Raw genomic sequence first — 24,049 nt, forward strand, 5'->3', positions numbered from 1 at the left:
CTTGTTTTTAAATATATTGCTAATAAAGATTGGAGGTAGAAAGCACAGCTGGACTCTGCATGACATGCCACTGTTTAATTTCTAGCTCGGAGGATGGGAAGAAGAGTAGTTTTATTGTATCCTAGAAGAGAATAAAGCCACATGCAAATTCCAGCCATGGACATCTGTTTCCTCTTTATGTGAAAGAATTCTCATATTTTGCAGGGAATCCCAGTTTTGAAGGGGCTAATGAGGGTTTTTTTTTCTTCTTTTCATTCCTTCCCCTCCACCCTCAACTTTCTTTTCATTGCCCATCTTTCAGCATGCTCTCCCTGCTCTCTGGCTGCTGTGTTTCCTAGCAGACGATGTCAGCTTGCAGTTTAGCATCAGCTATTGAATGGGAGAATTCTAAATTCTATAAAATGTTGTGGTTTAGTTACAAAGAGTATTACCACTACCAGTTGTTTGTATTGATGCATTTCTATGGTACTATCTTTAAGTTCCCTCTTAAATTTGTCGTATTTTATTAAGCAGTATTTAGTGGGATTTCTTTTGCTCTATGATATCTTAAGTGCTTGCAGGCAGGTTGATATTTTTTTTAGAAGTGGAGATCTGTGTATCTGTTGTTCTGGCTGTGACATGTAAATCTTTCTAGAAGTAACTTACTAAAAAATAATCTTAGACAACCATTTGTATCAGAGGAATTAAGTGAATCTATAAAAATAAGAATCTGCAGCATTGATTACATTAAGTTAGCTATCGAGTGCTAAGGAACACCAGGACCGGAGTAACTGACAATTTCACTAACCTATAAAACACTTCAGAAGAATGATTTACAGCTGTTTGGGAGCTTGAAGCATTTTTATTTTTTCTGGTGTAAGATTTGACTCTGCTGAACAAACAGAGAGGTTATATAACATTAGGCCAGACATGAGAACTGGTACTCTCTTGTCTATTTTATATTAACGTCGAATCAGATGTTGGTGGAGCTCGCCAGGGTTTCATATTTGTTGGCAGAAAGCTACCCACATGTGTGGACCACATTTTTATTGTTGCCTTAGCCTATTTCAGGCATAAATATCGCTGCCTGGCAGGGTGTGATTCTGTTCATTGCTGAAGAGCTTTTCTTTTAAAAAGCAGAATGTGAAAAGGAATCAAATGACAAATGCTGTAGATTCAAATTAAGAAGCGTCTCAAAATGAGATTTTATCACGTCCGTCATGGTAGAGGAGTAGCTGAAAGGCATCCGAAGGCTTTTTCATAGTTGGGTTAGTTACCCTTGTGGAGCTGTTTCTTTTTGCATACATTAATGCTGCTTCTGGGTGTGGGCTGTTTAGTCTGGGCTTCTAAGGGAAACGAGCCTTATGCAAACAGGGTGTATGCTCACCCAAACACCCTGCGCTGCACGGCCCGTGGCTGCTTCCTGCCCAGTAGGATGCATTGGCCACAGAAACGTGGCCAAGAGGCACGTGAATTTCAGTTCCTTTGGGTTTCTTGAAGTTAGGCGTGTGAGGGCAGAACAGAGGTGATGGTGGAGTTTGGGAGAAGGCTTGCAATGTGAACTGTTCAGTGATGTGCTGGAATAGATGTTGAGAGAGAAACGATGGAGGTCCCAGCCCAGGAAGTTCACTGAACCCAGCTTGTGAACTATTTGGCTTCAGAGAATCTGATGACAAAAACAATGCTGCAGGAAGCCAGGCTCCCTTTAGTTCCATTTCCCCATGAAATTGCTTGTGTGGGTTTTGTTGTTGAGATGCTGTCAAACAAGCTGGAATAGAGACTTTGACCCCCAAGAAATGCAGAACGTCTCTTGCTAGGATCTTGATGGAGGCAGAGGTCTGTCTTCGCTTGTGGTGTTTCTTTGGTTGCTTATTTTTGCAAGTTTTCAAACTCTGCTGAAGTGTGATTTGTGATGTTTAGGTGCTTATCTTTCAGGCAGCTTAGGATGGAGCCCTGTGGCTGTCTGGATCCCACTGACCTGCCTCTGAAACCTTCCCAGGCGTTCTGGATGCCTGAATGTCACAGCCACTTATGGGGAAGGGGGGAACTGGTAATTCTTGTCCAGGTCTGACTCCCCCTGACCGGGACGTGGAAGGCAAGCGCCATTAACACTGAAAATCAAACAGCAGTCGTGAAGAACTTCCCTTTGGTTGGAATGCTTCTGGCTAATGATGGAGATAAAAGAGGGCTTCCTGTCAAAAGCTTCCCTTGTCTTATTAATAGCTGCGTAATTTTACCACTCACTCAAAGCAAAACTTTGAGACAGCATTTGAAAGCTTGTTTTGTTTGGAGTGCAGCTGGATATAGAGCGTTTCCTTTTCTCTTCTTTAACAAATTTGAAGCAAATGTAGTGGGTATTGTTTCTCTTTTTTCTATTTTTTGGCCTATGTAACAGAGTATTCTCTTGCTTTTCATTTTACATTGCAAAGAAATCGTGCCATTTAACTCAAATTCAACAATGATGTAGCAGCATGTGGATATACATATATCTTCTCATAAATATATTACCACACATTACTGTCAAATAGCTGGACTTTTTCACCCAGTACTAAAAATGAAATTTAATTGCTCTAGTTGAGTTTCAAGGCTCTGATAAATAAGAACCGTGCCTGACCTTTCTTGTGGGGCTTTGGGATGCCACCAGGGATACTGCTCATTGTTCAAGATGACAAACTTCCTCTGAGATTTCAGTTTGTCAGCTCAATGTACAGCAATGACATTGATTTCTTCTCACTGCCATTTCCTGCCTGAATAGATAACAAATTTCTGTGGCAGGTGTCTGTCAAGCTTAGTTTTGCCTGGCAGATTAACTTAATAGACTCATTTATTAATCATTAGTTGCAACACGGGGAAGGAGACAGTACTCTTCAACTCTTGTGATGTTGAATAGATGTACTGTTTCGGATTCCTTTGTGTAGCCTGAATTCAGATTTAATAAGCTGCTCGTATCTCTGCAGTGAATGTTTTTAATGTCATATTGCTGATGTTAAAAATACCATCAGTTATGTATTAACTGAGTCTGATCCATTTTGACTGTCTGCTACTTTTCATGGCAAAAGGTGCTTAAATGCCTTCTGAGACAAGCAAAATGGTGCAGAAAATAAAATAAAAAATAAAAAATAAAAAATAAAAAAAAAAAAAAAAAAAAAAGGAGGAAGCTAACTCAACATGCATCATTTCTGGGGAAGGGGGAGATGTGGAGGCACCTCCCAGAGCCTGCAGAGCTGAGGGAGCAGTATGTTTATTTTTTACCTCTGTGTTGAGCATTTATTGGGGCAAGAGCTGTAAATGCACAGGCACTGCAGAAGGAATGAGGTAGAGATGCAAGCTGTTGGGCAGAAGAGCCTTTTATTACAGCTGATGAGAAGTGAAACAGGGAGCTTTCCTCTTGAGTCTTGGTTGGGTTTGGTAGCTCTTCATTACCTGCTTGGAATTCTCAAGAGAGCTTGTTAATGTGAGCTCAGTGAGAGATGCTCCAAAAAGTTTCTCTCTGCAGCTGGTGCCCAACCTGCCAAGCTCTGGGCAGCTGGGCAGAGCATTACTGTGTGCAGCGCTGTGTGAGTGCACATCACTGAAGGTGTCTTTCTGACAGGCTCTGTTCCTGGCCTTGGCAGCACGTTGCTTGAGGCATCCTTACGGCTTTCTTGGCGGAGCATCAAACCGAGAATGTCCCTGCACTGGATCACACTGCTTACTGCTCTTCTAGGCCACCCTGGTTACAATGCATTAACCTCTCAGCAGGGAACGTGATAAACAAAGTAGAGCTGCTTTAGTGAAACTGGTCGCTTAATGGCAGAGTGCATAAAGTATCCTTAAAGATTTGTAAATGTAATAAGCTGCAGTTCACCAAGTGAACAATAACTGTTACTAATTTGGCTGACTGAGGAACATGCCAACCTAATTTGCTTTTGTAACATTATGTTGTTGTTTTTCTCTATTCCCGCCTCACCAGATTCCCTTCTCTCTGGTACAGTTTCCCCTCTGGGAGTTCTTAAAGGTAAGTCCTCTTTAGTTATAGAAATGTAAGTTATACAGCTCACAAAGGCTTTCCGTGGTAACATGTCTAACTTGATTATCACAATTATGGGCACATCCAAGGATCAATAAGTGGGTACTGACCTACCTGTGCATGTGAAGATCATTTGCTTAGATATTTGAAAAGCAACAGGGAGCATCTCACCATGGATATGTGGCATGCAGTCTAAATTCTAGTCCCCAGCATTCCAGAAATCTTATCTGCTGCTCTGACTGTTTTTATTGATTGAAATAGAGTGGGAACCATCTGTGTTGTGTGATTTATTTTATTCTGGTTTATTTTTTATTTTATTTTAACTTTTTTAGCATTTTGCTCATTGAGGTAACAGGAAATTGCAAATGATACAGAGAAGGCTGATTGAGCCTGTTTTTGTGAACAGGGAGAGACTCAGTGCTTCACTGACGTGCTGTTTGGATTGGCTGTGTGTACGTTATTTCAGAGGTCATTTAAAGAAGGTATCGGTTGGATGATAGTTTAATAGTGCAGTCATTCAGAATGATGCACTCACTGTTCTCCCCCCAGCTGGTTGCTTTGTTTATCATGGACAGAGTCATGGTCTATTTTTCTGAGCACAGAGCTGAATTTGAAGTGTAGTTTCTCCACCCCTCTGTTTTTCCTTTAAATGGTAATGATGGTATGGTCCTCACTGCAGGAGGATGAAGCAGAGATGGGGTTTTTTAGGTGCTTTGAGATCCTGGATTGGAAGCATAGAAAATTACTGCAGATTGTGAAAATCAGTGTAGCAAAATATATCATTTATAAGAGGGGAACTGAAAAGAGAGTGATGTTCTTCTTGTTAAGGGTACTGAACATCTGAGAGAGCTTGGCACTGAGACCCAAACTGGGAAGAAGTTCTGGGAAGGATGGAAGCCGGTGATGATGTTCCTTGCCCCTTGGTGCTTCTATTTAGGAAGGAGGGCTTATGTTCTCAGTGTGTATGTGCTTATTTGGGAGCTCCTGCTTCGTGTCAATAGCTTGGGTCATTCCTGGGACAGAGTCCACAGTGGGAACGTTTGCATATAGAAGTTTCAGGGAAGCAGATGTGGTGAGGACTCTACGGATAGGAGGAGCACAAAAGACATCAAGACCTTTCCTGCAGCTGGCTCTGCAGGTGCTTGGTGAGCTCTGGGCATTGCTCCCTGATGCAGGGCAGCTCTGGCTGCCTTATTAGGAATCTGTTTCTCAGCTAGTGTCTCAAAATCACTTTCTGTAAGCTCCTTGCAGCGCTGCTGGCACAAGCTGCTAATGGTTAGTGAAGTTGGGAGCAAGAGGCAGCAGTGCTTAAAGAGAAAAAGTGCAGTGTTCTCTCCCAAACCACATAAAACAGCGACATCATGCATTTGTTTTCAGAATGCAGAGTTGTTTTAATAAATGTCCACATAGCTGTAGCAGTAAAATGTATTGTTTAAATGTCTGCTTTGAAGGAGACAGTTTGAAAACAGCTAGCTACCAAAGTGAGTCACTTAAATGGGAGACATCATGTTTAATCTAAAGAGGTCAGTGCAGGCCTGAAGAGAAACAAAGCTGGGTTAGTTTGTTGTGCTGCAATATATTTGCTATATATTCTTCTGTCCACAGAACCAGGAGCAGAAATCTGCAAAAATCAATCTTGCATGCTTCAGTCATTTTGGCTTTAGCACATGGAGAGAGCACAAGGTTTGTCACATCAAAGCCAGCAGGCAGTGAGGGCAGAATACATTTTGTTTATCTGAATTAAGCTCTTACCGTGACAGTAAAACAAAGGAGAAAAATCATTATGGCTTCATTAGCTGGTGGGATCAGCTTGTAGCATCAATAGCAGTGTGATTCAGTGCAGGGCTTCTTGTGGGTGCTTTGAAAGAAGCACGAAGAAGCAGTAATTAAGAAGCATGAGGAGCAAGGAGGAGGAATAGGAGCATGAAGAACAAGAGACAAATGGTGCAAAATCTAAATATACAAGAGCTAACTGAAGACACTGTCTGAGGGACTGCGTCAGTGGAGTTACTTTGGAAATTAAGTGGAGTAAGGAGTAGTTGGGTGTGATGTCTGTGGATCGTTACAGAGCAGCACGGAACAAATGCTGCAGATGAGTGATTTTAAAAGCCATTAGAACAAAGTTGTACAAGCTGATGGATAATAAGCTCAATCTTACAATTCCCCAAACAAGCTGATTAGCATAAAAGTAATGAAAAGTAGCTTTCCACTATAAAGAAAAGTTAGTGAGCACATGGAAGAACATCATCTTTCTTTTCCTTCCAGAGTAAAGTGCTCTGCATCTAGCAGCACAGTATTAAGCTTAAAGAAGCCTAATAAGGCCTGGTGGTAGGCAGCAATGAAGTGGCTGTATCCCATTTTCTGTATCTGCTTTGCTTTAAGCTGCAGTGATTATTCTTTATACTTCCAGTTGGCTTTAGCCACATAATATACATGCAGTTTTCTTTTGTCTCTGAATGTGGACCAGCTGTCCTCTGTGAGAGTTAACTTTCATGCCATGCACTGGTTTAAAGTTAGAAAAAAAAGAGATCTCTGTATGGATCACAAAACAGGTTGGTTACACTGTTGGTGCTGACAAGGCAGTATTGCAGAAATTAGCAAGGAGTAGATGTTGCTTCAAACACAAGTTTGCTTCCAGTAATACAGGTGAACGCAATATAGAAACAATAGACAATTAATCTTAATGCTTGATTTGCTCAGATGTCTCTAGCAATGTGGAGTTCATGCTTTCTGTATTGCTTTCTAATCTACTCTGTGAGGTGTTTTATTCAGTACTTCTAACCATCATGTCTGAGCACCTACCAACAGCACATTAAAGATTTATCACTTGTTCCATATTGCATTTAAATACATATTTTCTCTTCACTGAGACCTAACTGAGAAAAATGACAACTATAGTTTCTGTTGTGGGGCTACTGCAGATATGTGGAGCATCAGGTTTGTTTGTTTGTTTTTGTGCTTTCCAACAAAATAGGGTTTAAAAACAAAGCAGCAGAATAGAGCACTGCTGGCTAGTTTTCAGCCCAGCAACATCTTGTCAAAAAAGCCAGCTATTTATGGCTGAGTGGAAATGATCAGCTCCCTAGGAGAACAGTGCTGTGTGTAAGATAAACCCTTCTCAGGTGGAATGAGACTCAGCCCTCTTGGGTTTTATGTTTCTGCATCTTGGCTGCACTTCAGAGCCACTAAGAAATTGCTCCAATGCAGCAGTAAATGAAGAATGCTTTCTTTATAGACCTAATGTATTGTCTGAAGAGAAGGGTCTGGTGGTCAGTGAAGAGGGAAGGAACAGACAGGACAGAAATACATAGGTCTCAAATGAGTAGACTGGGAAAATAAGTTTCTATTTGTTCGTTTGGTTTTTGTTTTAGTGAGAGAAAACAGACCTAGTATCCTGGGAATCTTTTGTTTTTCATCAGGCACATCCAGAGATGAGATATTTGCACGTTGCTAAGACTTCATAACATCAAGGTCAGGCTGATTTCACACTGTCATCTGCATGTGCCAGAGAACCCTGGCAGACAGGCAGCCTCCCAGGAGAGCTGTCACAGCCTGTGCTGCTCCGCTGCCCTGGGACCTGTGGGGCACATGCACTGACTGTGCTGAATGTGGCCAGGATTTCCCTTTTAGTCTCTCTGCTGTTTGGTACCCAAAGCCCTGAGACTTTCTGCAGCAGTGGTGAACTCGTGTTTTTTGACTTTTGCCTTAAGATAGTTTTCTCAAATCTGTAATCTCGCACATTGGCAGGTGTTGTACAGAACCATGTTGCACCTTGAGAGGCAGCAGGGAGAGAGAGGAAGCTGCAGTGCATGGGCAGATCTCTTCTGTGGGGTTTTGTAATGGCCATGCTAGTATGTGATAGCAAACTAAGTTCCTGAAGAAGCAGAGGAATGCTTGGATGGCTTCAGGCAAAGAGAACTGTTTGTGAAGTACACACAGGCACATTTCCCCCCTGTGAAATAAGTGGGGTCTGACAATGAAGAGAATGGGGAGAGTCCATCCATTCCTATGAATCTGAGTGGTAGCAGAAGGGTGGTTGGGTCAAAACAGTTTTTGTGTTGTTCCTAAGCTGCTTCTTGCTCCTGTGATGGACAAGGTCCCTTGTTTTCTACCCAGGTTCAGCTCTCTCCAGGCACAAGGCACTTGTGTTGGGAATGAGCAAAGCTTGGGAATTGTGCTGATGGACTGGAGTATTGATCTGAGTGAAGGCAGTGGTACATGTGCTCATCTGCTTCATCCCTTTGGTTCCCTGCTCCAGAGAGCTCAAATCCTGGGGACTGGTTCTCAGTGAACAAAACAGGTTGTGAGAGAGGGCTCAGTCCTGCTCATAGCTGTCAGTGCAGGCAGACCTCAGAGCAAGCTGTGCAGGGACTGCTCACTGGTTTCTGTGAGGCAAGGACCAACTGGAGCTTCATTGCACCTGATTTTTAAAGTTGATAGGAAAGAGAAATGTACAGAATGCTTCTACCCTGGCAGCTGGTAGAATGCTTCTGCCTCAGCAATAAGACGTGTTTATAACTCGACCATTGAAACGATAAACTGCATGCTATTTCCCTCCTAAAATTTATAATCAAATCTGGTGCTGTTTAACAGAATCAGTAGAAAACAGAGGAATGTAGCCAAACTGGGCCCAAAATGGTTTTCCCTGCTCTGCAGGTAGGTGACAGCTTTCCATTTTCTCCTGGAGGAGTAGTTGAGTTTCTTTTCTGCTGCATTCAGCTGCATGTAGGTCAAGAGTAAATGAAACCAGGCCCAGCTTTAAACCTATTTCCTTGCAGGCAGTGTAGTAAGTGTTCTACCATGCCTCTCTTGCTCTTTGAGTAATGATCGGGCTGATTTAGGGATTAAGTCCTAATCGTTAAATACCACTAACGTGTCTGCCATTTGCTTAGGTGCTGTATCAGGAAAACAGATGCTCCACGGCAGCATTTCAAGGCGTGATGTAATTTGCAGCCAGCGCTGCTGTGTGCATGCCATAAGCATAACGGCTGCATTTTTCTCACAAAAGAACAATGTCCCCAACAGCTGTTCAGCAAACAGCCCTCGCTTTATTAGTGTCACAATAAGTGTCATTCACACAGTCTTTAAGCAAAGTCGAAGGAATGCTCTACACCATCTGCACCAAAAAGGAAGGAACAAATGCAGTCCTTACTGCACTGCAGACACGTTTTTGAAACTGGCATGGCCTTGGATCATCAATGCAGCCTTTAAAACAGCAGAAGTAAAACAGACCCATGCAGTCTGTAGATACAGAGCCAGATTGTGATGCTCTTGGTTGTGCCTGTACCACAAGGAGCTCTCTAGAAATCTCCAAGCTTGCCAGTGACGTTTAGTAGAATATAGAAATGATCAGTGCAGAGGGTTCACCTCTTGACTCAGGTGCTTTTTCCTGTTGAAGAATCTTAGAAGAAGTTTGTACTCTTCCATGTAGTGTATTCACACAAGTCTGTGTGAAACACCTATTTACTAGCAGGTAGCAGCAGTGGGTATGCTAAGGAAAGCTGGCCTAGCTTTGAAGTGATTTCCTAGAACTGTGTTCTCCTTCCCAGACACGTATATGGCCCTTTGTGCCATGGAAACTGAGTGTGGCTGCCGTATTATGTTCTGCCCTGCCATGGGAACAGTGTTTAGAAGACATTTTCTTTAACCAGGCTTTTAGCACATCCATTTTGATTTACATCCAAATGGGTCACAGACATCAACGCAGTATTATATAGAGGGGGAAAAAGGGAATGAAACGCTTTTAACATGAAAAATATGCTGTTGCATGTAGGCCAACTTTTGTTCTCTTTCTCTCGATTTATCTGGGATTTGGGTGGGTTTAATTCTAGGGCCAAAATCAGTACTGGCCTAAGAGAGCACAACTCCACTAGTGTGAAAAGCATCTCAATGTTTTTGTCAACACTTAGTTTACTTCACTGAACTTTTCCCATGTTTGAGCTTGCATGTTTCTTGCATCCTAATGTGCACATGTACTGCACACATGCTGCACATATGCACATAAAAATTCACTGGGAACAGCATTTGTCTCCGTGCTTTTTGACTTTGTCTAGAAATTGCAATCTGCTTATGAAATATTTTGCTCCTCCTGTAGTTAATGTGCCATGCATTTGTAAGGATCAGCCATGCAGAATGCCATGTTGTGAATAAAAATAAAATACCAAATAGCAAAGGCAAGCATGGACATAGCTTTTTTTCCCTCAGATTGCATGAATGTATATATGCACAAATCACTGTGAGATGCATAGAAATACTACAGGTACTTATCATTGGAGGGAGCAGTAGTATTTTCTCAGCTTCATGTCTCAAATGTAGGAGTGTATCATGAGATCTGCTTACCTGTCGGTGTCTGAAGAGTAGTAAGGCCAAAGCAGAGGTGTCTCGCTGTCTGCAATGCCTCTGGCAGCATTTGGGATATTGCTCTGGTCATCAGGTTTGAGAGAGAAACGTGAGTGTTGTGCTGTCCCAGTATTCCTATAATGTAGGTGTCCTGAGTACAGACCAAGACCTGATGGTGCAGTGAACAGAAAGCTGGGAGATGATCTCTGCCCAGAACTTTTACCACGAATGTAAGGCAGATATGACAAACACACAGGTAAGGAGTTCTTTGAATGAATAAGAACTTATTGGGCCATCTTGAGGCCAGGTGTCCTCAACATGCAAGCAGCCTTCTCAGTGCTGCACGTCTGTGGGCACTATATATAACTCCTCCTGGATTTAAAGGAGACTGTAAAGTTTTCTTTTCTTTTTTCTTTCTTTCTTTCTTTCTTTCTTTCTTTTTTTTGATTGAAAGGCCTTTGATGCATCCTAAGAGGGACTTTCCCAGTGCACCCTTTGCTCAGCAGAATGGGGTGTCCAGATGTGATTATATTCTCAGTATAAAAAAATAATGTTTCAGGTGAGAAGTGGAGGGTACTGTCCTCTGAGACAGTATGAAATTGAATCATTAGGAAGAAATTAAGGCACTGCTTGCAAATAAAACTGGACCTTTCTCTGCAAACATTATCCCTGGGAATAATTGGAGATCTGCATTCAGGCTTCCTGCTGGGTCCAGTCCCTGGAGGACACAGCTGCTGTATTGCTTTACATGGTGCGGCAATGCACAGGGAGATTTACATATATATCACATAAAAGTGTTTACAAAAAAATTAGCATGTGATTGAGCTGGGAAGCTGCAGAGGGCCCCAACTGTATGAGTTTCCATGCACTTCAGCCAGAAGATTTATTTCCAATTTGTTATTCATAAGGAAAGAGAGAGAGATTGGGATGGGGTCCTTTGAAGTGGAAAACAAAGTCTTCTATTCAGCCTTCAGCTTAATAGAATACACATGACACAGGCTTGGCATGGCGGCCTGCTTTCATGTAATGTGCTCGTTGTCATTTTGCCTTCCTAGGCTGTGAATGCTAGTGGGAATGGGCACTGCTCTGGAAAAGTCTCTATCTCCTGCTGCCTTCTGCAGGAGATGCGCAGTGCGAGCAGGTAGGAGCTGAGTGGTCGTGGTGACAGCAGGCTAATCGGATTGTTGCTATTGTGTTGCTAACAGTTCCCAGTTTGGGTTTTGCAGTGGAAGAGGCTATCTAGTAAAAGCAGAATCACTGCAAGGCTTACACATGAACTTCTGCCTGGACTTGGCCTCTTTGGAGGCCGTGAGCCTGGAGCTCTGACCCCAGTCTTGTGTTGTGGCAGTAATGAGCAATTCCATCAGAAGTCAGTGACTTCATATAGGTGAATAAGGCATGTATTTCCTTTCAGGAGCAAGGCCCTATTTTTTCAGTGATGCTATTATTACCCATGTCTGCAGCCTATCATAGCTTCTTTGCCTTGCGCTGCATTAGTAGCACTGAAACCACACTTAATGCAGCATGTGGACGAGTGTTCTTGAAGACATTACCAGCCCTGTAAGGACCTGTCAGTGATTGGGTCAGTGGGCTGGGAGAGAAACCACGCGTGACCTTCAGCACATCAGCCCAGCCCGCGGTGCCAGCGTGGTAAGGAAGAATTTGGAGCAGGGTCCTGCCAGGCCTCTTGGTTCCTTTTGGCTTCCCTCTCCCTCCTCGCTTCTCTCTTGCTCTTCTGCATACTCAGGTTTGGAGCTCTGGGTGAATCATCGAAATCAGAGATGGAAAGAAATGCATGAAGTCATCTCATCCTGCCCTTGCCAATGCAGGATTATTCCCCACAGTACAGTGTTGAGTGCCTTCTCCAGTCTATTTTTAAATGACTCAGAGGAGAGGGCTTTCCTCTCCTCCCTGGGGAGGCTGGCTCTGCTATTCAGTAGACCTCACTGTTGGGGAATTTTCTTCCTGTTCTCCAGTTCTCCTTTACCCTAATTTAATTGAACTGTCTCAGGCTCCACCCTTCTAAATAATTTTCCACATTACGTGACACTTGCAAATACCTGTTGTCAATTTGTGGGCATGATGGATGGGAATTCATCACGGTTTGTACAGACCTGTACCAGGAGACCAGACGTTATCAGAAACTAGATTTCAGATTTAGAAGCCAATTAATAAGAATGACATGTAGAACTGTTTCAGAAACACCATTGGTGCAGACACCCATCGTGACTGAGTATAAGCTGGGCTTCTGAATGTCTGCATTAATATGTTTGTTTTCCTGTTTGTCTTCCAGCAGATCTTGCATAGTGGTCTTTGCATAGCAGGAGTAACTGCTGCCAGTTCTCAGGTTGAACTGTAGATATATATGCATTTGAAGAACTTTTAATTAAAAAGTGCAGTACAATTTTTGTCAAGGGGCCACAGCAATTAAATTTCTAAACCTTGGCTTTCAGGTTAAGGTTCCTTATGGTCCTTAAGTATTATGAGAAGGGTCTTGAAGATGGGATTTGTGCTTTGGCAATGCCTGGATGTTTTGGAGCAGCGCTCTTTGTCTTATGATGGAGCATGCATCCTTCATCCAGTAGGACTGACTTGCAAGAAAGCTGCATGTCCGAAGAGTGTAAGTTATTCCAGAAAAGCATCTTATGGGTTTGAAGAATTACGATTCCCTATTTATTTATTTATAAGATGAAAATCATTTTCTGCTGTGGTTGACAGAAGAATAGAAACACATTCTGAAAACACCAGGAAAAAGAATGACTAGCATTAAAGAGACTGAAATCCCTTTAGTGTTTTCGTAAAGCAGAGCTGCAGCTATTTAGCTGTGGCAGGATACCAAACAACATTGTGGCTGGCCATTGTTGCTTGAACAGTTTGATTTTTAAAACATTCAGCTGAAATATAACCACCAGCCAAGTTGGAAGAAGCGAGTCACAAGGACAGCATGTTAAATCAAGAGTCAGCAAATGAGGGAAATGAGTTCCCGTGCCCCAGAGGAGTGTGGCTGCATAGCAGAGCAGGAGCCTGAGAGCAGTATCTCAGCTTAGCCTAGCTATCGGGTTGCTTTCAAGAAAATGTTATAGTGTAGAAATAATACATCTTTAAAAGGAGTGAGATGGTGCTGTAGTTATAAAATAAAATTATTGATTTCTCTGCAGTAGGCCACAGAAGGGCCGTGGATCCTCCCCTTTCTGCTAAGCAGCATTCCTGAGCTCATAAAACAGAAATCTCTCCTCCAAAGAACATCCAGTGTTAAGCATTTCAAAAGATGGGATAAGGATGATGAGGGGGGTGGAGGAGGACACACAGTGACTGCAGCTGGCAGAATAAAAACCCACCCAAGCAAGCTTTGGCCTTTGCTGCTGATACCAGTCAGAGTCATCAAGCTGTGTGTTTGACCTGATTCTTAGTACTTGTTTTTTAGAAGACATGGTTCTTGTTGGTGTTTTAGAATGTGCATGTTTACAAGAGAGTTTAATGGGTTGGAGCGTGGTGTGTGGGAGCAGTGGCAAGGAGAAGGGTGTGTGGTCCCTAATGACGCCAAGTGAAAAACAGACACACCTGCTTCTGAATATAATGGGAGCGATAAGAGTAATTTGCTTAATGATGGTTTCTTTTGGGAGCACAAGGGGAAGGGTTGGTTTAAGAAGTGAAGGGGAGCAGACAATTCATATCACGCTGGACCAGGGACTGCTCATCTTGCATGGGAGTGCTGGGTGGGTCTGGGCTGAGCTGGTGCTGCTGCCTGTATGCTGCCCCCCTTCACGCAGTGTTTTGCTTTGCGTGGTTTTATCTGCCAAAAAGAAAATCAATTCACAAAATATTTGCAAGGTTACATGGCCACAGGCTTAAATACATACATATGAAATCCTTGAAAGCAATTTGCTTCAAGCCGCCCTCCGTTCCAGACATCTTTCTCACTCCATCTGCTCGTTCAAGTACACAAGTTCCTTGGGAAAAATCACTTATTACATCACTGAAAAATGCCACAAAAATAGCTTTTTGCTTAAGTTCCCATCCTCAGAGTTAACTCGCATGGGGATCAGATAGATTCGAACATTTAATAACTTTTTTATTTTCCTTTCTCTTTAAACACAGGATCTCTGGTCATGGAAGCAGGGTCACGTGGTGGATTCTTGGCAGTCAGCAGTCTGTGGAGCTTTTGCAGGTGCAAAGGATTATATGTTATACTGGGAAAGACTAAAGAAGAAAAGGAAAAATGTGCAAATCTATTAAGTATAGCAGAACAACATTCCTTTGTAATTCAAGTTTGTTTAGAAGAAAATGGATCCAGTTGTTATTTGGAAGTAGGAAAGTCAGCAAAGGAAAGAGCAGGGGAAAAAAAGGCCGACTGAAACAGGGTGTCTGTTTGAAAGACAACCAATTTGTTTTTGACAAATTTCTGTTATTTAAAATCCAGGGGCCTGTCAGTCAGGCTTTGCGATTATTTCCAAGTTGATTTGTAAAATCCTCATCCAGGAGGAACTTCGCTTGGGTGCGGGTTTGTGCAGCTGTCTGCTCCCAGCGCATCCCCAGGGCTTTAAGTGAGAGGCCATGATTCACCATTCATGTGACAGCTCTGACAGCCATGTAGATTAACTAGAGTCAGGAGAGCAGAGGCTAGCATTGCACAGCCTGGAGGCAAAAGCCTTCCGCAGCAAAAAAGAAACGGAGGGTGAAACATCTGGGCAATCTCCAGACATTAGAACAAGAATAAAGAGTGGCAGAATACAATACTGCACTATTTATTACCAAGCAAGCCAGAAGTTAATTGAATTCTTCAGTAGGCTTCTTGCTTGATTTTAGACTACTGTAGATATTTAAAAAAATAAAAATAAAAATAAAAATCAATTAATGACTCATCAGTGTAGCTGACAAGTTAGAGGGAGGAGAGACTTAACTGTCTTAATAGAAAAACAGATTAGTAGTTCAGGGATGGATAACCAGAGCTTTTCCCCAAGGAATTAAAATACATTTTGAGATTCTAAACCAGTGGCACAGTATGTGGAAAAAATAAATGCTGCTTAAACAGAAATTATAGCATTTCTTGAAATAGAGATTATCAAAAGCAAAGCTTGTTCTTTGATGACTTGTAAAGTCAGAGCTGTTACACTGTATGTAATTTTTTAAAATAAACTCTCTTATGGGAATTGAAATATTAATAGCAACAGAATTCCAGCAGTGTCTGAGGCTTCCTTTTGGTAGGCACTGTAATGGCACAGCTGAGAAGAGAGGGTTGATGGCTGTGAGTGCACTCACTTTAGAAGACCAGGCATGCAAGCAATGGGAGGAATAGTTTGAGTAGAATTGATTCAATGTGGGTCCAGAGGGGCTATTTTAGGCAACCTGTTGTGTGTCCAGCTGTATTTTCTATGTTGATTTGATGTGAAAAGGTTTTATTCTGCTTAAAATTCGGTCTGCTTTTGGGTTTTACACTGACTTAATCAGCACAAACAAAATGAGAGCGGTTGAAGCAGATGGTTCATTTTTGTTTTGAAACCAAACAAGCTATCAGGCTAAAAATGCTTTAAAATGCAATCTGGGTCTCTCCAGGTGTGATAGGAGATCATTAATTTAACTGTGTTGATTTCTTTACAGTCAGATTGATACAAAAACTGTGTTCAGGCACGTTCAGAGAGCTGGAAAGGTTATCTGATTTACCCAAGGCTTTGTGGAGTAATTTCCTGAAGTCCAATTTGGTGCCTCAGTTGGAAACTTAGCCTGGTGCCTCTGTTTCCTTCCGTCTGTGTCTTGATTCTGGCCAGTTGTGCTTGAACTTGCTACTGTTTGATGGATGTTTGGTACTATGTGCTCACTTTCCAGTGGAAACATGCAGAAGGAGCTTCCAGAGGCACAATCGTGCATGGGTGCTTCAGTGCCCTTGGTGTGAAATGGGAGACCTGACACCTCATGCTCAAGGGGACACCAGGTCCTGGAGCAGCACAGAGAGTTCCAGGTTCATGTTCAATGAGGCAGTTCATAAGCTCTATTCCCAAAGCAGGAATCTTTGCAAAACTGCAGTCGATTTTTTTGTAGGTTGTGCAATGTATAGCAATATGTAGATTGTGATGAAACTGGTGATGATATATTCTGTGGTTCACCTTGCAGCTTCAGCTCCTCCAGCCTGGTTTTCCTTTTTTGTTCTTTCCTTCCCTATTCTTCCCTTTTCACTAGCAACATTTTAAACTCCCTGTCTGATGTGTCCTTTGAGAGCCTGCTTCAAAACTCTCAAGGTTAAACTGGCTTTGGGTCAGAACCTTACCATTCATTCCCTCCCTCTGCAGACACACAACAGGCAGAATCTGCACTGGACTAAACCAGCCCTGCACCCATTCTGTTTTACTGAACATATTTAGCCCCATTACTGAATGGAGGAGGTGGAAAAATAATTTCCTGCTTTCTGAAGTTTCTATTCCACATTAAAAACTATTAACTACCTACTTACAGCTTCAAACGAGAGAAGAAAAACCAGACCAAACATTTTATCCCTTTTTTTTTTTTTTCCTCACCCAAAGCAAAAATTGAAATGCCACCAGTACCCTGTGAAGAAAATAAGATGTATTTATGCATCTGAATGGGTTTAAATCATCACATTATAAACCTCCAATGGAGAAGATTATCCAAAATCCAGCTTTTGAATGCAAAGATGCTATCAAATGCCACTGTGGTGGTTGTGGGTTAGAGAAGTCACACAGACGTGCTTTTCTCCTGTGTTCCTTGCTTGAATTCAATACTTGCTAAAAATATGTTAGAGGTCCTGAGGGGCAGGGTAATAAGCTGAAACAAACTGAATGAGAGGTCCTCTTTGGCTTCCCTTTATGGGGAGCGCACACATACACACATGTGTCTGTGTTGGTTAGCTCCTAGCTACGTCGTAATTGATTGTTTGGCAAAGGCAGAACAAAGAGTAACAATATATTGAATTCCATCCCCAGTGCCTGTGAAATAACAGAGATTTCAGCCAAAGTGCTATGAGAGCCTGACTCTTGTTGAGCGCACATGTGTAGATGTATGTATGCTCTCCATGGGCTTTTTATAGAAACGTAACAGGCACGAACATAAATATCACATATTTGGAATCTTCTCTGTCTCATCTGTTAATAATTTAATCCCCAGAGGCCTTGTCCAGCTTTCTCATCATCTCTGGTGTATTCACTAGAGGAGACGCTTGGAGCAGTCAGGGACTGAGAGAAGGAGATATGTGAGCAGGCAGTGGGGAGGAACTCAAGAGCAGATCTGTATTATAGACTGTCCCAGAAGAGTCCTGTGTGGGTTTCTGATGCCCTCCGCAGATTCGGGCTGCTGGCAAGGAAATTCTGCCCGTGGGTATTGACCTTTGTTAGGGAAGCAAAGCACTGCCCCTGCAACAGTGATACTGCTCCTGTTTGTCAGAGCACCAGAGTGCTCGTTTAATGGGAAAACTGCTTCTATTAAAGATGCTTCCTTTTTCTCCAGAGTTTTAAAAAAAAAATAATTACTTAACATTAATAATTTGTGCTCTGTTTTGACAGAGTCACAGAGAATGGAGGTGCAAGCCTAGTGAATAATAAAAGCACTAATGAGACCTTTTTGCACGTTAGCAGGAGGGACTTCCCATCACTTTTGTTTTGATCTAATTGGCTCTGACAAGATTACACACTGTGTCTGAAAGCCTCTTTAACTCTATAGCTCTGAATAAATTTCTGAGTAGTTTTCAGGATTCTCCCTTCAGTGTCTGCCTGGACCATGCTTCTAAATCCAGAGCAGTTCAATCACTGGAAGAGAAGTGCTTCAGCTCCTGGTACTTCTGCTGAGGTCACTTTGCTCTAGCACTGGCAGGTGTTATCCCTGCAGTGATAAATGACCAGAATCAACTTCTTAAAAATTAACCTAGTGTCAATAAAATACATCTTCAAATCAAGATCTGCTTCCTTACCACTAGGATCGAGTTATGTCTTGTCCTCAAATGAAGTGTTTCATTCTGTTCTGATGCTTCTCAGTCTCTATTTGCATATGACAGCTAAGAACGATAGGAAATGCCAGCAGAAACCTAGAGGATTATCTTGAAGTCTTCAAGCCTTTTTATTCTTACTGCCAAGTAAAGGTAAATTGCTCTCTGCTTGGCCTCAGTACAGTGGATGTCTTTCTCTAGCACTTCCATCAAGACCTGGTCAGTGGGAAAGTGTGAGTAGCAAGGGGATTTTCTGTTTAACACCCTGCACTCGGTAAATTTTAGGCTGTTCAGTTGACATGTGTGAATATACAGTGTCCATTGTAACTTCTTGGGAGACAGGTGATGAATTTTCCAGTAGCATGAACTTTTATTTTCCCAACAGAGGTGTTTGTTGCCCTGCAAGAAGCGTTAACAAGCCAGGAGCCTTTTCCTGTGTGCAAATCTATCTTTATGCCTACTTGCTGAGCTCAAGCCAGTAGACAGATCCTTGTAAGGGCAAGGGATAAAAGGAGTCTTCTCTATGGGTGAGTTGGTAAGTGCCCTCGTCTGGTCCCAGGCTGTTCTGGAGGTGCCTTTTCTCTTCGGTAGCTCTACAGAGACAGAGCATGAGGTTGGATGTGTCTGGGCCTTTCCTTTTCCCCTCCCACTATGATACCTTATTTTTTCTGACTGTTGAACAGACATTATCAGCTGTGTGTGACAGCTCTTGGAGTTGTGAGATAGCCATGCAGTTTTATGGATGAGGTCACTCTAAAATTACCTCGGTTAATTAGGGTTAAGGCTGAAGCATGTTCATTTTGTCGGACTTACTGCCCACAATACAATGTTATTCCCTACAGATGTTAACTTTAATCTTGTGCTTTTGTTAAGCGTATGCAAACTTGCATTTAATTTGTCCTGCTGTTGTGCTTGTGAAGCATTTTATTGTTGCTGTTGTCTTTCTAAATTGACTGGTAAATCTGTACCAAATACTTCCCAGTGATGGAAAAAGAAACACTGAAAAGTTAATAACCAAGGAGTCTGCAAGATCCAGATGTTAGCTGGGGAAAAATGAAAACCAAGCAGTCTTGATTAAACTGTTTAGATAAGAGTGTTTTGGAACGTTGTATCAGAATGAACTGCGTTTGTTCAAAATGCTGTCACTGAGTTCAATCCTGCCAATAAGGAACTGTTAGGAATGACTGCTTAAAAAAATCAACAGGCTCCAATAAGGAAAGTAAGTTTGCCCTACTACAGAGCTGCCATCACCTCTGCAGCTCAGTGCTGTATTGAGATCCATCACCTCTACAGCTCAGCGCTGTATTGAGATCCATCACCTCTACAGCTCAGCGCTGTATTGAGATCTTTGCTTGATACAGATCCAACAGCCCTGTGACTCACTGTTCAATTGTGCTTTGATTTGTGGGCAAAGGAAGAACTTCCACATCCAGACTTGTAAATCCACCATTTTCCGTGGAGATTATTTTTATTACTCTAAAAATACATTGCTGACACGAGTACCAAGTTTCTAACCCAGTTGTTCTCTCGAAACCTTTTGGGGTCATTTAGTCAAAAACTGGCTCACAATGAAAAGATTTTTGACCTTAAAGAAGGTCCAGGAATGGGCTGGAATTTACTTTAAGTTGCTCATAGTTTCTGCTTTGGCTTCTTGAGTGCAGCCCGTTTTTCTGCTTTTTAGTGAGAAGTCACTGCTAGAAAACTTCCGGCAGAGTGAAGCTGCTGGGCTGAGCTTACGTGAGCAGAAGCTGCTGCTCCAAACGGGGCGTTCATTAACTCTGCTTCCCTGCTATTCTGGTTTGAGATCCAAGGCATTGTGCGCTTGCCTTGCTGCACACCCTGAATTATCATGGGACCTTCCTTAATTAGCTGTGAGAAGTCATTACAGGGTGCCAGCTGGCCAGCCCCTGTCTGACAGAAAGCAGGGCTTTAATGTGTTCCAGCTGCGGTGGCTGTGAGAGGTGCAGGTAAAATCACCATCCACCTGGGGAGCTGACGTTTTTTTTTCATGACTTGTCAGATTTTAGAAGAAATGTTTTCTCCCTTTCCATCCCAAGAAAAGGAAAGATCAATTTTTCTACATTCCAGAAAACTTGGAGCAAAACATAGGTTATTTTTAGCTTATTCCCTGGGTGCTGCATAGGCTTCAGCCTTTGGAGTCACTGTTTTCCTCGCTGTAGCAGATAGAGAGTTTATCCAAGCTCCAGAGCAGTGAGATAAAAAACACCAAGGGAACACAAAGGACAGATTTCAGAACAAGTCTTTCTTCCCTCCTTTCCTTTTCTTTCTTCACTTACTGCTGTGCTGCTCCAGTGTTTAGAAGTTTCCTTCAGTTTGGCTCTTCCTCAGCATGAATTACTTGCTTAGAATACTGTGAATAGAGGAGGCAGAGAGAAATCAGAGTTAATTTTAGGATGGTGAAATAAGGCAAAGGGAATAAGAGCCCGGGAGAAAAAGCAGCAAAGCTGGTCTCTAGGTAGTGCAAGAGGCCAGACTGCAGCCACAGTGTTAAAATGTGGAGAAATAGGCACACGTTTGTGGGTGAGACATGCACATGGATAAGCTTAAGATTTCTGGCTTTTGGGACGAAAGCCACAGCTGAGCTGGCTGCTCTGAGTGAAAGTAATGAGCTCCAAGGGTGAAGTTTGGGAGTGATTAGGGAGAATAAAACTGCCTGTGAGAAGATGACACTTGTGGCAGCGGACTTCTGATAATTTCTAACAGTTTCACATTGTTGTTTTCCAAAATTGAGCTGATTTTCATTGGAGATGAGCTCCATCCCAAACTCTGGCTTGTCGTCTTTCCCTTGAAGCAGAATCTCAAGTCTAACAGTTGAAGTTCAGATCCAGTCTGTCTCTGTGTTTCAGATGCAAAACATCCTTCCTCTCTTTCTAAAGTGTCAGTGTTCAGACTTTAATTCTCAAGGTAGAGCACAACACGACATGCTTATTTTACCTTCTCTGCTCATGAGCAAGCAGGTTTTTCCTTTCGTGCTTGCCTGTAGTTGTTGAAAGTGGAGTCTGTTATTGCTAAGGCCTTTGTATATTCTTCATATGCGTCCAAATGGAGAGGACACCTGTCTCAGCAGGGATGCTTGAGTGTAAGGTTAATAGCACAGAACTGTTATTCCTTAAGCCAACATACAGGAATAAAACACTCTGTATGTGGACCTTTGAAAACGTGCCTGGGCTCTGACATGAGGAAACATGCTGTAGGCATTAATAACGAAGCAGTGTTGACCACAACCATGAGAATTATAGGTAGTATGGCATTCATGTTTAACCAACAATGTCTCACTTGTGTTTGGTATTTTAATTTGCTCAGGTGGATTTGCAGCTGCAGTTACCACACCTCTCGATGTAGCGAAGACAAGAATTATGCTGGCAAAGGTAAGAGTGGGAAATACCAGCAGATATGCAGGTGAATGGCAGGGGTAGTTTCAGAGTGTCTCAGTGGTCATTACAGAATGAAATTCAGAGCATATTAATGATGACTTCTGCTCTTCTCATTGAAGACAGGATTAGATTTGAACAGGCACTGCGTGCAGAATTAATGGAATTGTGTTCTGTTCCTTGAGTTATTCTTCTAGTCTTTTCCCATAGTAGCTGTCTGAGAAGGTGCTGCAGTTCTGATGGACCCCAGACTTGCTGAGGCTCATGCAGCGGTGCCCAAAGTTAAACATCCCAACAGGGATTTTTTCCTCTGTTGTTTTGATAGTGGTTTCTGTGTGTGTGGTTTTTGAGGAGGGCTTGACACTAGATTTTCATCCTCCGTTTTTAAACCACAGAGATCATGATGACTTAGTTCTGCCATCCAAGGCAGAAGGAAAATGGCTTGTAAGATTAGTATGTTTAGTGAGCAGTTAAAGTGCTAATAAATCTAGTATTCCCATCGTTCTCACTGATCCAGAGCAGAGCTAAGCAAGCCACATAGCTTAAAGCCTGGTGTTCCTAAAGCCTTTCCCTGCCCTGAAAAGAGCTGCTATGCTGGCAAAGGTCAGGCATCCTGGAATTTCTGTGGATTGTTTTTACCCTATGGCTCATATCTTTCAGTAAAGGGATGTTTATTCTTGCTGGCATGCACCTCCCCAGCTGAGTCACGTGCATCTGTGCTCACCATGTGTTGTCGTCTCTCTCACTGCTGGGTGTTGTTCCTGATGCAGCTTCTTTGCCTTTGGACAGCATTAATGATAAAGCTCTTGGAAATGGATTTCATTTGTCTGTTGCTGTCCTCAGCAACCAGGTCAGCATTGGCAAGGGAATGGTGGTGCTTTGAAATGTTCTGAGACCATTAGTCATCTCACACTAACTAGATCACACGTGTAATTTAATTGCCTGCAGTCCTGGTGTTTGTCCTCTGTTTTTCACTCAAGGTAATTTTCCCATTCAAAACACTGCTCATGTTTTTAAACATTGTTGGTAATTAGTATTTCTTAAATTCATCTCCAGGCTGCTATTGTTTGAGTCTGAAGCCAGTGAGTAACAAAGTCACTTGTTGCTATTCTGAGAGCGTATTTTTATTAATATTGTTCAGAGTCAGTTGCTGAATGTAGAGCAGAGTGTAGTGCAGAAGAGACTGGAGCCCCTGGTCAGTAATTAGCCAGCTCTGTGACCTTGGGGTGATTGTTTTGTTCTTCTGTGCCTACATTTCCCCTTCTGTCCTCTGCCTCATTCCCAGAGACAATGAGCTTTTACTTCTGTTGGAGTAAGGAGGTCATTAGGACCTCTGTAATTGCTGCAAGGTAGTGCTAATGAGGGACTGGGTGCTTAATAAATAACTAAACCTCTCTGGCAACAGGTTTTGATCTCTCTCTCTTTTGGTGCAGGCTGGTTCCACCACGGCTAGCGGAAACGTTCTGGCTGCCCTTGGTGGCATCTGGAGGACGCAAGGACTGCCAGGGTAAGGACGTGCTGAAGAAGTGTATCTGTGTGCCTGGGGAGGGCCAGGAGGGGGGACAGTGGCCTGCTTGTGTTTGAATGGTGTCATACAGAAAAGTTTTTAAATTGTTGTGTGCATGGCCAGGGAGCAGCTCTCAGGTAGGTAAGGACTGCTGTTCTGTGTCTCTCCAGTCTAGTGATTGGTCTTTAGCACTGGCTAGGAGCAGTGTCCAAGGAAGACAACCAAAGTGATGTTACTGTATTTCTCTGGGGCCATGTCTTAGGTTAGCTCCAGATTTCTGAGCTGAAAATGGTTCTGTGTTAAACAGCCTGTGATGGACTTACCTCCATGAACGTGTTTGTGTTATGGATCCATTTAAACTTTGGTCATGCACGCAGTTTTGTGGCATTAGTGCCACGGTTTAATCTCAAGGTGTGTGAATCACATCACCTCCTGAGACAACAGGGAGTGCTGGCACAGGAGCTCTGTGTCCATTATGGGTGGTCTTCTCTTGGCAGCTTCCTACTGACATTCACAACACTTGCAAGGTGTCCTCTGTTCCTTTATATTTGCTGATACTGAGAAGCATAATGGAAGCACTCATGGCAAAAAGTGCAGGTTTTCTGAAACAGGCATCATTTTAATCGATATGAGCAGCTCCAGAGCAGTTATCCAGCTGCTTTCCTGCTGTCACCAGGGTGTAGAAATGTTGTTCTGGGCTTACTTCTAGCTGCTATAGGAAGTCTGGGATGATGTCAATTCAATCTCTTAATTTGCCTCACTTTACTCATTCCTGAGAATGAGAATTGCCATTCTGACCTTGGAGCGATGCTGTGAAAAAACAGTCCTTTGGTAGCATTTGTGGAACATCTTGAGAGCTTTTGAAGAAAGCGTCACAGGCTTATAAATTATTA

At 42.6% G+C, this 24,049-nt stretch overlaps 1 protein-coding gene across 4 annotated transcripts in view; it reads left to right on the top strand.

Annotated features, from left to right (window-relative positions):
* The window catches only part of SLC25A26 (solute carrier family 25 member 26), an 81,622-nt gene that overhangs the window by 53,333 nt on the left and 4,240 nt on the right, over nt 1–24,049 (top strand). For 3 of the 4 annotated variants that reach the window (XM_048957522.1, XM_048957524.1, XM_048957525.1), the window contains 4 exons: nt 3,932–3,976; nt 14,426–14,495; nt 21,582–21,646; nt 23,083–23,156. In XM_048957522.1, the coding sequence (XP_048813479.1) occupies nt 3,932–3,976; nt 14,426–14,495; nt 21,582–21,646; nt 23,083–23,156 (254 nt within the window). The remainder of the gene's footprint in view (nt 1–3,931; nt 3,977–14,425; nt 14,496–21,581; nt 21,647–23,082; nt 23,157–24,049) is intronic. The other variant, XM_048957523.1, reaches the window with a different exon arrangement.

This window comes from Lagopus muta, chromosome 11 (genome assembly GCF_023343835.1).
Source record: "Lagopus muta isolate bLagMut1 chromosome 11, bLagMut1 primary, whole genome shotgun sequence".
In the NCBI taxonomy this organism is placed as follows: domain Eukaryota; kingdom Metazoa; phylum Chordata; class Aves; order Galliformes; family Phasianidae; genus Lagopus; species Lagopus muta.